Source organism: Lissotriton helveticus, chromosome 1_1 (assembly GCF_964261635.1).
Source record: "Lissotriton helveticus chromosome 1_1, aLisHel1.1, whole genome shotgun sequence".
Taxonomy (NCBI): domain Eukaryota; kingdom Metazoa; phylum Chordata; class Amphibia; order Caudata; family Salamandridae; genus Lissotriton; species Lissotriton helveticus.
Window position 1 is genome coordinate 633,931,072 of NC_136057.1, and position 18,680 is coordinate 633,949,751.

Genomic DNA, 18,680 nt, shown 5'->3' on the forward strand with positions numbered 1-18,680 from the left:
AGTTGTGAAAGTAAAATACTGGCCAAGGTCCTCGCAGCCCGGCACACCGCTCTTATCTCTGATTTAATTCCTAAAGCTCAAAGCAGCATTAGGCCACATCGATCAGTGCATTAGCAACAGCCGATGGGTTGGAGGAGCCTCTTGCCGTGCTTCTGTTTGACTTTGAAAAGGCCTTCGACTGTGTGCTATGGGCTTGCATGTTCTTACTACTCCACTATCTTGGATTCGGGGTCCACTACCTGTCGTATGTTCACTTACTATATGGCAAACCACTTGCTCGGGTTAGAATTGTTGGGGAGTATCTGTTAGCATGATTTCCCCTAGAAAGGGGCATGCACCAGGGATGCCCTCTATTGCCCCTACTTTTTGTGTTGATGATAAAGCCCCTGGCACATCTTCTCTGAGTCAACCCTCGCATGTTGGGCTTTTGAAGATCAGGTGTCTTTATATGAAGGTGTCTTGTTAGTGTATGATAGTCATTCCTGCATTTCGGGGCTTGCCTAATACCATGAAAATCTTTGATAGCTTCGGGGACTCTGGGTCAACTGGCACAAGACAAAATTGTTCCCAGTTAGGCCATGGGTGGTGGGAACTTTGACAGAAGAATGTGCTTGGGGTGTAGGTCTGAGCCTAGCGACCATGGGATTCTGTTATTTGGGTATTAATATATATACTACTGTGACACAGACTGAAACTTACAACATCAGCTCCTTGTGGCAACACAGAGTGACCTGTAGCACTTATCTTCCCTACCTCTGTCCATACTTGGGTGGTGGGAATGCTAAAGCTTTATTACCCTCTCACGATTGCTGTACACAGTTCAAAATTATCCATACTGCATACCAGGTTGACCCTGATGGCGTTCACCTCAGCCTTCCTCTAAAACCTAGATGAGGAGGGATTCACACATGCCGAGTGGGCATTTCTGCGACTGGACTTCGTGATAGAAAAGTGAGATGTAGTCTGTTGGTGGCGACAGGCAGCAACCCTTGGTATTGGGTGGGCGGGGTTGTCACGTTGAAATGGACTTAGGTTGTACAAGGGTGAGACCTGTGTATGAAGCCCAGAGTTGTCACAAAAAGCATGAGAGGGTGAGGGGCAGTTGTCAATAATATTGTAAGGACATGGAATACATTGATTTATACTGTGGAAGATTCGGAATTGGGTTCTTTGGAGATTGCCTCCACAGGCATAAGGAGAACTGCATTAAATAAATGCTTGTTCTATTCTTGTTAAATGTCATAAAAATAAGCAGACCATTTAATTAAAAAAGTGCTTTTAATCTGTATTTGATTTTTTCCATTGTAATTCCTTTAATAGTGTGTCTGGTGATATCCTCCTGGTTTTCGTCTGTGATTTAAAGAATTGCCATGGCAGTGTCCTGCATTGAGGGTTCTTATTTGGATACTAGTACTTACTAGTACTCTGCAAAGTCACATGTTTCATGCTTTTAGTTTAACTCAAACGTTCACATTTTCTATTTTTCTTTGTCCAGGCAAAGTAGTTGGATGTGCTGTAATTCATGTCAATGGAGACAACCCTGAAGAAGTGCTGCGTGCCACAAGATTGGCTGTTGAGTACCAGCGCCGTTTCCGTAAAGATGTGATTGTTGATTTATTGTGTTATCGACAGTGGGGTCACAATGAACTCGATGAGCCTTTCTTCACAAACCCTGCTATGTACAAAATTATACGGTAGGTTCAGAAATGTAAGACATTTTAAATTAAAAATTACAGATTTCAGTTAAAAAATGTTCATTTAAAGAAAGGTTGGGTTCACTTTTAAGATTATTTGCAAAGTGGGAATTTACAATTAGAATGTTCAAGTGAAAAAATTTAGTAGAAGGTCCAGTTGATAGTTTAACTTTTTAGGAGTAGCTTCAATGGCACTGTGCAGCATCCTTTTGTAGCAAGCATTGTGTGGATGTTATTGAATTGGACGGACTGGCATGTTGCAGTAGGACATTTACGGATCTATTGCTCTGTGGGCGAAGGGAAAAGCATCACAAGAAAATGGCTGCACGAAAAGCTTACAATCAAGGTCATCATCTCCACCTCACATTAGCAATTATATTAATTTAGCAGCGTCCATTTTTTTAACAAATGAGAGTTATGCACATTACAAAATGCTGCTTCCTTTCTACTAACAAATGCCCAAGAAAAATGCCATCATAGTCACCTTGGTTTACATAGGAGCGTCATGAAGCCAAAATGGCTTTGAGTAAATGGAGCGCAGGTGATGGCTGTCTTACATCCAAGTACAATTCCATTTTTAGAGATTATCATAAATTATTGTGGACAACTCGCTGTACCCATTTTACTGAATCCATATTTAAGTCTAGCTGCTCAATAAGAGAAATGTTTAAAACTGTCAGATCTCTTTCCAAGCCAGAAGTTTGCTCACTGTCTACTACTGATTTGAAAGAATTTAGTGACAGTTCCGGCCAACTTCACTAAAAAAAATCACTGACATCTTAGAGACTTTTACTTTAATCCCTTCTAATCCAGCCTACCCACTATGAGTTATTCCAGCTATTGTTGATAATGTGGTACAAAAGGGGGTGGTGATGGACGGAGCATCTGAACCAATCAAACACTCACACCCAGTCAAAAGATCTGGGTTTAATCCATCACCGTTCTTTAGCCCACTCTGCCACCCCAGTTCATATGCAAATCAGTCTGACCCTGTGCCTCATGGGAACAGTCCAGCCTGAACTGCCAAGCCATGCCTTACCTGGACCGGAAACAAGCTTCTGAGGACCGGTTTCTGGCATTACAGCCGTCTTCAGCCCGGCTTGCTTGAATCCAGTGGCAAAGTGAGCAAGGGACTCACGTCTGAGCATACCCTGCCACACTTATGGCGGCCAAAGCGGTACAAAAGGGGGTGGTGATGGAGGTTGATAATGTGGCATCACTGAACCAGGATTCTCATTCAATGTACAGATTTTTTCACTCCTTTTTTGAAACACAGCTTTGTTAATCCTTTATTAAAGAAATGTCCAACCATTGAGTTTCTGACCATTGTCGCCCAGTATCCCTTTTTGTCCTTCGCAGCGGATTTGATGGGAAATTTCAACTGAAAATTAGCCCAATATTTGAAATCTAACTCCTTTCTGGATGTTTGTCATTCGGGGTTCTGTGCTAACTGTAGCACAGAAAATACAGTTGTTGCTGCAACTTACCAGCGTCTTTTGACATGGTGACCCATGCTACGTGACTTTTTTAAATTTCCATTGAGTCTTCCGCCCTAAATTGACTCTCTCTTTTCTCAGTGGAAGAACTCAAAACTGTCTCAACTGCCTTTTTTCATTCGTCTGCAACATCCATTAACCAAGGCCTCTCTCTAGGCTCATATTTACGCTGTCATCGAAAGTGATGTCAGGACAGGAAGGGATGTCACGAAAGGTGCGCTCCAATCTCGTCCCAGAGAGGCCAAAGAGTGAAGTCCAGCTGTTTGACAGGGGGGACGGTGTCCACCCAGTAAAATAAGTGGGGTGACGCCGTCCACCCGCGTGGTACTCCGACTCGAGCCCTGTTTATGTACATATATACAAGGTGGATAAAGACATGGTAAATCCCCCGGGTAGACAGATAGTCAGGTCAATAGGTGCACTATTGGAAAACACTTCAAGATTCATTGACATATTTCTCTTCCCATGTGTAAGGAGCCTTCCTTATTTGCGGGACTCACAGGATTTTCTAAATAGAATCAACGAGTTACCTTGGAAATCAAATTATCATATGGCTACACTGAATGTCATCTCATATACCTCGATTTAACATTTAGATGAAATTGAAGTAGTATTTTTTACCGACTCACTTACATCTATTAGAACACTCAAATATGTTGCTGGATTAGATCAATTTCTGTCCTCATCATAATGTTTTTTACTCAATAATAAAAAAAAATTACAATGAGAAGGAACAGCCATGGGCACATCATTCGCACCCACATATGCAAATCTTTTTATGGGGCGTTGGGAACCAGAAATAGCCTGGGGTAAACAGAACAAGATCAATGTGGAACAGACAACCTTTTTTTTAATATGGGAAGGTGAAAAATCGAACTTTTAATGTTTTTTAAAATCTTTGAATCAACAATTTGAACTTGAAATTTACTTTCGAAATTCAGGATAAAGAAATAAATTTTTAGATATCAAAGATTACAATGAGGGAGAGAAAATCTGCACCACATTGTATAGGAAACCCACAAGTAGCAACAGCATACTTCACATCCTGCTATTGAAATGGAATGTCCCTTATGGGGAGTTCCTAAGGTTGAGACAATGGTGTTTAGAGGAATCAGGTTTTAAGGACCAAGCCATTGAGATGCTTGAATGATTCCAAGTGAGCGGATATCCGGAAATGGTCTTGAATGATGCCCTGCAGAGAGGTGGATTAAAAAAATGAGAAACATTATTAAAAACTAAAGATAAAAATGAGAAATCGAAGAATGAAACACAGATCATCAGGCATATTGCGGATTATAATACATCAAGTGGTAAAGTAAGAAACCTGTTAAAGGATAATTGGAAAATTTTACAGCTGGATGGGAATTTGAGAGACACACTTCCCGATTCAACCAATATCCCATATAAAAAAGCTCCCTATATAGGAGCTCTCCTCACTTGCATCTATATGAAACCAGTCAGTGCGCAAGACAACATGAGTAATTGGCTCTTGAATCAAAAGAAAGGCTTTATCAAATGCCCTAAATGTAAAGCTTGTAAATATGGCCACATTAGGGGGGCGTGGCCGAGAGCTGTCTATGGCGGACGTGTAGCCGAGGAGCTCCGTCCTGAGCCCTGAATACACGCGGATTATCCTGTCATCCTGCACTTTTACCTCCCCCCGTCTTCACACCCGAAGTTCAGGGAGTGAGCGGCGTACCTTTGAAGCATTTCACCCCTCTTGGGCGCCGCTGAGGCACTGCGGACCTGCGGCGATCCCGGAGGCCTGAACCCTCGTGGCAAGCCGCGGCCTCGATTGGCCTGAGAGCGGGGCTGCTGTGCTGCGTTGGCTGACTGCTGGCGTACTCCGGAGGGGAGCGAGACTGCGGAGCCCGGAGGCGCTGCCTGGATCGGCGTCGGATGCGGTCCCCTCTACCACCGCCCTATCTCCGTTCAACCTACGAGCCTGGGGGCCCGTTCCGACCGACCTGCCCGGATCGCGGCTCACCGCCGCCGCAACCGCCCCGGCACCTACCCGGACAGCGAGGAGACTCCGCGCCTGATTGTCACCGGTGAGGAGTTGGGGCCTGGGATTGACGCGCAAAAGACACTGCTGCCCAACTCACTGTTCCTGTGGTGAACACGGGGATCACCCGCTCCGGTCTCCCGCCGCCGCAGGGTCCAGCCGCCATCTTGCTTTCACCCAGCACCCCAGGCCCTTCCAACGCCCAGCGCGGAACACTGAGTTGCACCGGGCGCATTGCGGCTGTGGGACTGTCGCAGCCCTGACACATTGGCGCGCCCCCCCCCCCCTGCACAGTGAAGAGGGGGTGCCGGAACGATCCTGCGGGGCCCGACTACCTGAAACGCCCGTGGAGGTTCCCGGGCTGCATAGCTCCTCCGGCTCGGCTGTGGTGCCGTGGCCTCCCTCCTGCTATCTTCCACCGGACCCCCCGTTGGTGGCCTATTGCCCCTACACACCACCCTGGGGTGGCCGGAACCGCGTCTGGGAGGAAGACCACCCACTGAGCGCCACTACACTGTCGAGGATCCTGCACTGTGGGCCTGGCGCAGCTCGAGGGTGAGACCCTTTATTCTTTTCTCCGTGGTATCCCTGGTGACTGCACGGACGCCTATATACATTGGCCTGAGTGACATTTTCCTGAGTGCTATCAGGCAGCGCAAGCCGTGAGCGGGAACTACGTCTGCTGCTCCGCCACCCTGCATACCAGATCAATGGGGAAGCCCCGAGGCAGAGCCCAGGAACTTAACGCACCGGCGGACATGCAGTCCACCGGCTCGGAGGACCCCCTAACCTCATCCACTGCGGACATTATCCCCCCGACTGGGAAAGGCTCGCAGGACGCCAAGCTGGACCTCATACTTAATGAAATACGGGCCACACGGGAGGCACTAGAGTCACGCATTGACAACATGGCGACGCGCCTCTCCCTCCTCCGAGCCGACCATAACAAACTTGCAGAAAGGGTGTCGGAGCAGAAACTTGCGCTGAATGACCTCATTCCCCAGCAGACGGAGCACTCGGCGAAGCTGGAAGGCATGGAGAAACAACTCAGGCAACTGTGGGACAAGGTGGATGATGCGGAAGGGAGGGCCCGCCGCAACAACGTCCGCATCCTAGGCATTCCGGAGCGCAGCGAGGGGAGGAATCCCACCCAATTCGTGGAGGACTGGATCAGGAAGATGGCGGGCCCGGAAGATCTCACGGCGCTATACAGCGTAGAGCGGGCGCATAGAATGCCGTCAAGACCTCCGCGACCTGGGGCACCCCCACGCCCCTTGATCGCCCGACTCCTTCACTACAAGGACCGCGATACTGTGCTGAGACTGGCCCGGGAGAAGGCACCAATTCGCTACGAAGACAAGAACATCTCCATATATCCTGACTTCACGCCTACGGTACAAAGAGCTAGGTCCACCTTCTTGGGGGTGAAGCGCAGACTGCGGGAAAGAGACTTGAAATATGCCCTCCTGTTCCCCGCTCGCCTCAAGATTCTTTATGAGAACAAATCCCACTTCTTTGACTCACCTGAGGAGGCAGAGGAGTGGATGGAGGTTACGCTGACGCCGCCGACCTCACAAGACCCTCTTTCGGCATCTGGGAGTGCGAAACACAGGAGTCCATCGGACCGGAGTCACCAGGCTTCTAATAAAGGGCGAGCCCCTTCACAAAAATCTTCATCACGGGGACGGCCCGCTGGGGACCGCTTGACCGGCGGATCATCGGTGGTACACCTCACTGAGGAAGCCCTCGCTGCTCATGATGCGGTCACTGACGGAGATCAGACCGGCGTCTCCGGCACACACACTGAAGTGTCGGGGTCGGCGGACAGCCTACAATTGTTCCCCAAGATCACGGCGCAGACACTGGCAGCTTGCACCCTGAACGAGTTCCGGGTGGTAATGTATGATCTACGCATTTCCTCACATGATGGGGGGTAACTAGCAGGTTTGGTTTCACGGAGGGCTGCCGCACCACCGCAGGCCAGTACAAGTTAGACGCGAGAGGCCCACTCTCCCCCACCGTATGCACTTGGAACTGTTTACTTTCTGCCCATGTTGGGCACCCTGGTTTGGATCACGGGCCCGTTGGCCCGAGGACCTTAATGTTGAGGGGTTAGCTGTTTACACGACACTCTTATCATATGGCATGATGCGCTTGGCATGGTCGCCCACGGTCCCACCATGGTTGCATTACAGGTTTAGTCATGGGACCGCTTAACGTTTATGACATGTGCACCTGGAATGTGCGGGGCATGGGCTCGATTCACAAGAGACACAGGATACTGGCCCAACTAAATCGCAGAGGCGCCATGATAGCCTGCCTGCAAGAGACACACTTGAACTGCGCTGAAGGCTTGAAACTCAGGAAGAAGTGGAGGGGCCAACTTTTTGCCACATCCTACTCGGCGTTCTCTAGGGGGGCTGCAATTTGGTTCCGCAATTCTGTTCCTTTTAAGCCGATTGAACAGCGAATTGATAATGAGGGCAGATATGTGTTTGTGAAGGGCCTGTTGGATGGGGAAACGATTGTGTTGGGCTGTGTGTACTCGCCAAATTCTGGCCAATCTGATTTTCTGGTGCATGTCAATAGGGTCCTTGCGGACTGGGCGGATCTAGGGGACTAGGGACACTGCCCTTGGCCATTCCAATCAGGAGTTACACTTATCCAGGGACAAGCTACTTATACTGCAGGGCCAGAACAGCTGCTGTCAAAATACTCTGAATGCAGACACCTGGAGGGGACCTATACGCTGTAAACACTGTAACGTTGAGCTTAGCCCGCTGATACATGCCAATACACCCTCCGGCTTAAAAATCTTTCAGGGTGGACTCATTAACGCTAGGTCAATGGGTAAAAATGGCGCTAATGTATACGACCTAATTACTGAGAATGACCTTGATTGCCTGTTCGTCACTGAGACGTGGCTTAAAGACTGGTCCACCCCTGATGTTGTCCTAGCGCTACCACAAGGGTACCGCATCCAGCGATTGGATAGGCAGATACAACGCGGGGGGGGGCTTGCCATTATCCATCGCGACTCGATCAAATGCACTACATTTGATCTTCCAGATATTAAGGAAGCGGAAAGTCTAGGTTTTAATCTTAATTTACTCAACACCACAACCTTCACTCTGTCCGGAGTACTGATATACCGACCCCCCGGTCAACAGAAAAACTTTCTAGCCAGCCTAGCTGAGGTGATTAGCAACCTCGCCCTCAAATTTGCGAACTTTACTGTCTTAGGCGACCTAAATCTACATCTTGATTCTGACTCCGACACTAACGCATCCTGTTTTAAAGATCTTATAGATGTATTAGGATTGACCCTACTGACACGGGACCCCACGCATAAGGCAGGACACGTATTGGACTGCGTATGCTCTAACCTTACATGTCTAAAGGTAAAACCGCCTCGTCCCCTAACCTGGACTGACCATATGTTCATTCCATTTGACTTTTCAGTAGAAGGAAAGGGGATTAAAAAGGGTCTCCCTAAAGTAAACACTAGCAAGAAACACGACTGGAAGAAAATAAGCAAGGACCCAGACTTGCAGCTTAGAGCTATGGCACTTAAACCCATTCAGACTGGCATCACGGAGGCAGATAATAAAAATTTTAATTACTGGTTAGAGGAAATTCGAGGTCCCCCTAAGGCCACAAACCCCAGCAAACTTCTCCATACAAAAAAATCAGCACCCTGGTTCTCACTCTCCCTGAAGGAGAAACATTTAGAAGTTAGAAAATTAGAGAGAACTTGGCGCCGATTGTATAAGGAAGAAGATCTCTGCCACTACAAAGAATCTAGGAGGCAGTACCATGCCCAGATTAAAACTGCCAAAAAAGAATATTATTCAAAAGCAATTGATTCCTCGAATAACAAACAGAAAGAGATCTTTAAAGTGGTGAATGATTTTATGAAACCAAAGTTCCTCCTATCAGAGATTCCGCCCTCTCTCACCTTATGCAACTCGATTGCGGATTTCTTTGAGCAGAAAATACTAAACCTTACTAAAGGTTTCTCTGAACAGCCTGCTGTCATAGCAGTAGAGGACCTTGAAATCGCCCCTGTAGTAGCACAATTCTGTGATTTTCTGCCTATTAATTTAGAAGACTCACGTCAACTGATCCTGTCTACTAAATCTGGATCTCCCTTTGACCCCTGCCCCCCTATGATGCTACATGTCCTAGTAGATACAGTTAATCCTTTCATAAACAATATCATAAACTCATCTTTATCCTCTGCGGATATCCCCTCGGACTGGAAATTAGCGGCAGTGAAGCCCCTGCAAAAAAAATCTCTGCCAGATCCATCAACACTCTCCAACCTCCGTCCAATTTCCCTGCTCCCGATGCTTTTTAAAATGACCGAAAGGGTGGCGAATAAACAGCTCACCAAATTCCTAGAGGACGAGGATATCCTGCACCCTAATCAATCTGGATTTCGGGCCTCACACTCTACGGAATCCGCCCTTCTGTACACCGTGGAGACACTGAAGACCGCCATGGATCAGGGGAAGAAGGCCGTCCTTATCCTACTTGACCTATCGGCGGCCTTCGATACGGTGTCCCACTCAATACTAATCAGGCGACTGAGGGCAGCAAGGATTGGGGGCACCGTGTTGGACTGGCTGAGGAATTTCCTCGACCATCGTAGGCAGGTCACAGTGTTAGGAGAACACCGCTCTGAGGAAAAAATCTTACAAACAGGGGTACCGCAGGGCTCTAGCCTAAGCCCGGTACTGTTTAACATATACATGATCCCTTTGATTGAGCTGATTTCGTCTTTTAACATCAGCACTATATCATACGCTGACGATACTCAGCTCATCCTAGTGCTAGACAGGGAAAATGGAAAGGCAGAGGAAAATCTAAAAGCCTGCCTCACAGCAACCTTCATTTGGATGCGTGACAACCACCTAAAATGTAATGCTGGGAAGACCGAAATTATACCTTTCGGCCCCCAAAATCCCTTCTCCCCCAGCCTATGGTGGCCTTTAGGGGTGGAGTCCCCTCCGGATACCATCACTGCGGCCCGGAACTTAGGGATCAGATTCGACAGTGCCCTATCTTTCAAACAGCAAGCAGGGGCAGTGGCAGGGTCTTGTTTTAACATCATCAGAGGGCTTAGAAAGTTTTTTGACTTTCTTCCTCTGACAGCTAGGAAGACGGTGACAGTAGCACTTGTAACATCCCGCTTGGACTACTGCAACAGCTTATATGCAGGATTAAATCGATCTGTCCTGCATAGGTTGCAAGTTGTCCAAAATGCTGCTGCCCGTCTGGTCCTAAAATGGCCGAGGAGGTCTTCTGCCTCTGCCGCCCTCAAGGCCCTACACTGGCTACCTATTCATAAACGCATACTTTTCAAAATCCTAGTGATTACCTTTAGGGCATATCACCACAAAGGACCTAAATACTTCCTTCCTTGGTTCAAACATTATGCTCCAACACGCTCCTTAAGATCAGCCAACAAGAACCTATTACAGACCCCTAAATTCAGACTTTCAACTAGAGGAGGGAAATCTCTCGCAACGCTGGGCGCAAGAGCTTGGAATAAACTCCCTTCCAACCTGCGCCTAATTTCCGAGGAGAAGATTTTCCGTAAGGCTCTGAAAACCTGGATTTTCAACCTTCCAGACTCGGTCTGTATGACCCTGGTGTAGACACAGTGCCCTGTTCAAATGAGATAGATGTGTGAGCTGATTTTCCGGCCTTCCATCTGGCTACGGGCTATAAGCGCCAGGATGCTCCTTGGAGTGACAGTCGCGCTATAAAAGTGCACACTTACATTACATTACATCTCCAATGGGTGATTGGAGGAGATTTTAATGCTGTCTTGGATGTTACTCTAGATAGGTCTCACCCCCCCCTACATGCCACAGAAAGCAGGAGACAGGCGGATTCACTGGCGCAGTGGGCGGAGGGATGGGACCTGGCAGATGTATGGCGCAGCACACACCCACGGAAAAAGGAATACACCTTTTTCTCCCCTCCGCACCAGCTACACACTAGGATAGACCACATATTCTGTTCCCGCTCCCTACTGGGATCGGTCGTCCGAGCCCAACACATGGGGAAGACCCTCTCGGATCATAGCTCAGTGGAGCTCTCCTGGCAGTGGGGCCGGATGCAGGCCCCTGTCCCGACCTGGAGGTTACCCACAGAACTGCTTGAAGACTCTGTCTTCCGGTCATCCATGGCGGACGCTATTGAGACTTACTTTGCCTCCAACGCATACACTGCCAGCTCCAGACAGATAGAGTGGGACGCTTTCAAGGTCTACATTAGGGGGGAGGCGATGGCCTCCCGAGTGGGCAGGAGGAGGGTGGTAATAGATGACCTGAAAGAGGTGGAAGGTACACTGGCAATGCTGGAATGCGAAGCTGCAGGCGCAGGCACACACTTCACTCCATTACAAGAGGCGCATATTAAACACGCAGAATTGCTGGAAGACTTAAGGCTCCTAGATTACAGAGCATACACGGTCAGACAACACACACAGGCGGATAGATCGGGCCCTCTGCTGGCCCGCATTATAAGAGACTCCCCGGTGAACCATCCGATCTTGGAAATATCGGACCAGGACGGATTGCTTGTCTCGTCCCAGGTGGGCATCAATGCCGCATTCCGGGACTATTATGCCACACTTTATGGTCCGCACCAGTGCCTATCCGAGACCGCGCTGGAGGACTTTATAAGGGACCTTGAATTACCCCAACTCACAGACGGGCAAGCCACAGACCTGAAGCGTGACGTTACTATTGCGGAAATTAAGCAGGCAATACATGCTCTCCCGAAGAGCAAAACCCCCGGAATGGATGGACTACCGGCTGAGTTCTACGCTGCGTACGTGAACCTGCTGGCTCCGCGCCTACACACTGTTTACCTAGAAGCGTTACGCACTACCTCGCTACCCCAGTCCTCCCTCCAAGCCTTAATAACCTCCCTTTTAAAGCCAGGTAAAGATGGCATGCACATGGCTAATTACAGGCCATTATCTCTCCTCAACACTGACTGCAAGATTTTGAGCAAGATATTAGCGATGCGTTTGGCGCAATACATCCCGCACCTGATACACCCCGACCAATGCGGGTTTGTGCCGGGGAGGAGCACGGCCATGAACCTTAGACGGCTTGCTCAGTTGATGCTCCGGGACCCGGCGGTACTGGGTTCGGAGGGTTGCGTTTCGTTGGACCTGAAACAGGCCTTCGATTCCCTCAGATGGGATTTCATGTTCATTGCGCTCGCAAAGTTTGGGATCCCGTCCGAGTATATTGCATGGGTCAAACTGCTCTACACCCGTCCTACGGCCCGAGTGCGCACGTCCAGACACATCTCTAGTCCAGTGGATATTGCAAGGGGCACCAGACAGGGCTGCCCGCTCTCCCCACTCCTGTTTATCCTGGCCCTTGAACCACTGCTCTGTAAGCTCAGAGCGGTAGCTCCCCATTATGGGATTCGGAGGGGCACGACCACCCATGTGGTCTCCGCATACGCGGATGATATTATCCTGTACTTTCGTGATTTAAGGGGAGACCTTGCTTCTGTGTCTAAAATATTCGAGGACTTCAGGCTTTTATCTGGCCTCACCATCAGCGAGTCCAAGTCCTACGGGTTCATGTTTGCAGCACCTGGCCAACCCACACCATTACCCTTCGCACCACACACGTTTTAAATGGCGGACTCCACCTTCCGCTATCTCGGGATACAAATCTACAGAGATGCAGATCTGATGATCGATGGCAACCTCGGCCGGGCTATGAGAGCGCTCAAATCCCAAATACAATTTTGGTTGTCCTTGCCCTTGTCGGTGGCCGGAAGGGTTGCCATCTCTAAGATGGTGATGCTTCCCCGCCTCCTTTACTATTTTACCAACTTGCCTTTTCTGATTCCCGCCTCGACGTTTAAGTCACTGGATACTCTCCTCACGGAACTCATATGGGGTCCAGGGCGGAGACGCATAGGCCTTGCCAAACTACAGCTCCCCGCCGATGCAGGGGGCATGGGAGTACCAGACTTTCGGGCCTACAACTTTGCAAGCCAGCTGCAATGGCTAGCCTACTGGTTAGCGGGTCGGAACCTGCACGAGGTTGACATTACAGAGGAGGACCACTCTAAAGGGAAGATTCATGCCCTGCTGTTGCCCCGCTCAGCCTTACCAGGCAATACCCCGCCGCTGCTCCGGCTTGCCGTCCAATACTGGCGGAAGGCCCTGAGATATACCACCCCGACGACGTCCTATGCCCCCACGATCCCACTTCTGGGTGTCCCACTAGAGGCGGGCCCACTTACTACTCACACACTCACGCCTTGGCATGACACTGGAGTGACAACCGTAGGGGACCTTTTTGCCGAGGGGCGGATACTGTCCTTCGAAGACTTTAGGACTGCACATGGTGTCCCCGGGGGATCGTTCCTCATGCATGCCGGCCTTCGCCATTACGTGGCTACTAGGTGGGCACCTGGAGGACTGGAACCTCCCACTAACCCCTTACCAACGATGCTATATCTTATGGGGGCGGGGAGCCATCTAACTAAATGGTTAGCTGCTAGTATTAAGTCGGGGAGGGCAATCCCGCTATCGCTTCTCAGGGCAAAATGGGAGGGTGATATGGGAAGACCACTACGGGACAAGGAATGGGAGCGCATCCTTCAGTTCCCCAAAAAAGTGGCCAGGAACCCCAAATTCAAGTTCATTCAGCTCATGCTTCTCCATAGGGCTTACTTGACACCTCGCCGCATACACGCCATGTTCCCTACTGCTGTAGACACATGCCCCCGATGCTCTGCGGATGACGCATCATTGATACACATGCTGTGGGACTGCCCCAAGCTGGGCTACTACTGGTCCGTGGTCGCCGGATCACTCACCAGTGCAGGCGCCTTAACACGCACTCCCACACTGGAATACGCACTACTGGGGTTGGGTCCCGCGGCGCGCGCTAGAAGTGTAGCAACACGCTTTGCTGACCTGGCCATGCTCTTGGCGAAGCGGGCAATAACGATGAGGTGGAAGTCACCTAAACCACCTGACCCCGAGCTATGGAGGGCGGAAGTGACAAGGTGGAGCAAAGCGGAAGGTGAAGCGCTGCAACGCGAAGAACGCAGAGGCCTTAGGAAAACGCCGATCTCCTTGGATTGGTTTGCCATATTGGGGATGTTCGAAGCAGAGGGGGATGAGGACTCTGCTGATTCGATGCCTTAGCACTGCACTGTGTCCTACGAACTCTGAATTTCATGTGCCGCATCTACCTATGGTGCACTTGCTAATGGCGCGGGATATCCCGTGCTGCTCATGATGCTGCTCATGACTATCTGTATCTGTATTAATCAATACTACTGGGTGGAATAGACCCATGGGTGCCACCAAGCACGACCTGGCTTACACATACATGTATTACGAGTGTCGAAGGGGGGGAGGTTCCTGAGGGTGGGGGTTTTTGTTCCGGTTGGTTCGAGGGACTGTTACATTATTAAGTATACCACAAACTACAAAATGTACGATGTACTTGCTGATATTATGTTTACGAGAGCATGCCACCTTCTCATGCTGATCCTAAATGTTAACTCTGTATTGATGCTCGAATTACTATGCTAATAAACAGATTTTCAAAAAAAAAATATGGCCACATTACTACAGAATATGTATCCGGAAAAAAGAACACAATGCAGGTTGAGAATAGCATGTGAAACAGAAACAGTAGTGTACGTTCTAGAATGCATCTGCAGAATTAAATATGTGGGCAGTACCAACAATAAATTGAAACTCCGTATCCTGCAACATGTAAGAGCTATCAAGATTTCCAATATGCTATGACCAAATGTGTGAGAAATACATGATGGAAGATCAGAAAACATCAAGTACGATGGCATTAAACATGTTATGGAATGACCTCGAGGAGATAATCAGGAATTGGAATTCAGCCAAGAAGAATCTAAAAAGATATTATTGATGGGTACGGAAATTCCCCATGGATTGAACACCGATGCTGAGTTATATATTCATCTTTAAAAGAAGGATGAAAATAATAGAAAAAATAGTAATCTCTTCCAATCTTTCTTATTATTTGGTGCATATACAAAAGAAACTTAAAGGAAGTAGATGAATGAATGAACAAGTGATTTCCACTCTAATAAGAAGATGGGAAAAAAGCATAGGAAATGTGGAGTCAATATGTGAATTACTAAATTGAAAATAAGAATGTTCATAGATGAACTTATTACCTTCTTTCTTTTACACTTTAGGAAAAATGACAAACAAACAGCAGGAAAGGGTGTTATTTGTGAATACTGGTAGAACTGACTGAATGGAAATGCTCTGAGGCATTATTGTTTACTTTTCAGAATCATATGTTTTGTAAGTTTCCTTAAGTGCAGATCTTCCCCCACACCCCTCTCTTTTTAATATATCTTCCTCATTTTGTTTTTTAGATTATAGTACTGTAGACAACCTTTGCACAAGATGAGAGAAAACATGGTTTGCAACAGTGGGACACTTTGATATTTATTTATGTATTTATAGTGTGCAGCATTCATCCCAAAGGATATCACGGCGCTATGTAGCGGGAACTCGTGGTAAGGCCGCCAGTGGGTGTGATGGAGCTGTCGGGTATTAAACCTTGGGGAACAAATGAGTTTTAAGTTTCTTTCTAAAAGCTGTATAGTCAGCTGTGAGACGTAGGTCTTGGGGTAGTCCGTTCCACTTCTTAGCTGCCAGATATGAGAATGAACGTCCTCCTGCCCTCACTTTTCTTATACGTTTTGTCCTGGCCTGCGCTTGGTGGTGTGACCTTAAGCATCTCGTAGTAACGTAGAATTCGATTTTATTCTGTAGAATTCTAGGGCCACAGTAGTACAGGGCCTTGTGTGCAAGTAGTAAGTTATTTGAACACAGTACTGTATGAAACACTTTTTTCACAAGATAAATATACTGAGAGAACTGTATGCAACTTTTGCGCAAGCAAGTAGAGATTACTGTTTACAGCAAATATGCACTTTATCTTCAATATTAGATTAATTGAATTCAGTACTGTACAAACTTTTCCTACAGAAGATGAGTGTTTTGTCAGGTACTTTTTCAGGATGTGTCAGAAATGTTTCAAACGCAACTAAAATGGAAACATATAATATAAAAATGTAAGTTATTCTTTAAAAAAAAAAAATATTTGTATTTGCATTTTATCATGTAACAACATTACAGTCATGTCATCGTTGGTCAACACATCCCGTCCTCCCACCCCCAACCCACCTGGCTTTATTGTTAGGATCATTGCATTATTATTCAGCGTCAATAACTGCACCACAAATATCCCGGGCTCAAGTCTGTCGGGCCTTGGCAGTTTGTCTTCCGGTGGACCTATGGCTACGAACACATCTCCACCCATTGCCCCCTTTCACATCCCCCCATCTAGTCCATGGTATTTCCGCCATTTGCTCCAAACTCTACCAAATTTTTTGGGGCAACCTCGAGCCTTGTACGTGACCCTTTTCGGCTGCCATGTATAGATCTAGCCCTCTTCGCCATTCCTCCACCTGCGGCGTCGTGGCTATCCCCCACCTCCTTGCCACATCTCTCTTGGCTACCACTAACGCCAGGACCAGAAAGATTAGTAACGGGCGTGCGAGATCCACATCATTGGTCATACCCAACAGGACCAATTTATGGTCTGACGGCAGGGAAGTCTCCAACACCTCCCCCAATTCTTTCAGGACCTCTGTCCAGTAGGTCTGGATCTTCGGACAGGACCATAATATGTGGTAAAAGTTCCCTTCCTCTCGACCACACCTTAGGCAGTTTGTGTCTTCGGCCCTCCCCATTTTGTGCAGACGTACCCTATCAAAATATGTTCTGTGGAGGACGTTAAATTGTAGGAGCCTCAACCGGGATTTGATCGCTACCTCTCTTGGGTGCATGAGGACTGTTCCCCAGTCTACCTCGTCCATTTCTCCCACATCTCCTTCCCTTTTACTTCTAAGGGTGCCCAGGTCTTCGGACATGTTGTTCATCAGAGTCTTGTACGTGAGCGATACCTTTCTATTAGTTGATCTTGGAGGAGGAATATGCACCCTCTAAGGGTGCATATTCAGGGAGTGTACCCACTGGGATTCCCTCTGCCCGCCAGGCATGTCTTAGTTGTGCGTATTTAAAGTATTGTGTGTGATGTAGGCCGAAGTCCGCCCTCAGTGTTTGGAAAGACTTCAGTTCCCCCTTCAGAGTCACGTCACCAATCGTCGAGATCCCTATGTCGTCCCATCTCTTAAACCCCTTCAATTTAGTCAGTTCCTGTAGCCAGTTACAATGCCACAACGGCGTTTGTCTATTGGGCTTCTTCTCCCAGCCTATGATCTTAGTTGCTCTATTCCATACCGTCAGCGTGAGTTTGGTGGCCGGCAGTAATCTCCCTTTCCCTTTTCCCCCATATAGGTAATGATTGTACGGATATGAGCCCATCATGTGTCTCTCCAGTGCATATGTAGGGTGTAGGGCCAGTGCGTGGAAGCAATCATTATTGGGCACTAGGTGTTCTGCCCAATAATAGGCCTCGGTGTTGGGGAGTGAGATCCCTCCATTGTATTGATGTCTCTGCAGGGTCGATAGTGCCACCCTCGGTTGTTTACCCAGCCAGAGAAAGGTGCGCTGTTCCGCGTTCATGGCCTTGAACACTGTACGCGGGAGAGGATAATACTCATTTTGCAACGCGCATAAACGCTTGGGCAGCGTCATCATTTTAAACATGGCCACACGGGGGAGGGGAGGGTAATGGAGATGGTTACATCTGGATTGTCGTTTGCACCCGGCAGCTGCCTAAAGTTCACTGATGCTATGTCTTGATTGTACCATATGGTTGATCTTATAGCCCCAATGTCCGAATCTTGATCAGTGATATTTATGTCCCTAATGTGCCTTAATGAGGTTGTCGTTCTGTATGCAACAGTTTTGTATGATGCCACAATTGGGGGGGAATGTTTATGTCTATTTGCATAACCAAAAATAAAGTTTATAAAAAAAAAACATGGCCGCACGGCCTAGGAGTGTAAGGAGTAGGAGCCTCCATCTACCCGCATCCTCTATAAAGTTTTGCACTATCCGCCCGATGTTTTTTTCGTATGAGTGACCTCTATCTAGAGTCACAAAAACCCCAAGATAAGTAAAGCCCTCACTGGTCGTCTGCAGCCTCTCTGGTAAACTCGTCCACTGCTCCTGTCCTCGGGGATCGTATAGGACTGATTTATGCCAGTTTATCCTATATCCTGCACTTATTCCATATCTTTCCAGTTCTGAGAACAGTGCCGGTATTGTTGATTCTGGATGCGTTATGTACAGGAGGATATCATCCGCGTATAGGGATATTTTTTCCTCCTCGGCATCCGTCAACCCTAACTGAAAACCTCTAATGTTCGTGTTCTGATGAATTGCCGCCGCTAGTACTTCAATCGTCAGCGTGAAAAGCAGGGGGACAGGGGGCAGCCCTGTCTGGTCCCCCG

General features: G+C 48.1%; 1 protein-coding gene across 1 annotated transcript in view; it reads left to right on the plus strand.

Annotated features, from left to right (window-relative positions):
* The window catches only part of DHTKD1 (dehydrogenase E1 and transketolase domain containing 1), a 1,484,612-nt gene that overhangs the window by 636,871 nt on the left and 829,061 nt on the right, over window positions 1-18,680 (plus strand). The window contains exon 7 of the mRNA XM_078674167.1: window positions 1,496-1,694. Within this exon, the coding sequence (XP_078530293.1) occupies window positions 1,496-1,694 (199 nt within the window). The remainder of the gene's footprint in view (window positions 1-1,495; window positions 1,695-18,680) is intronic.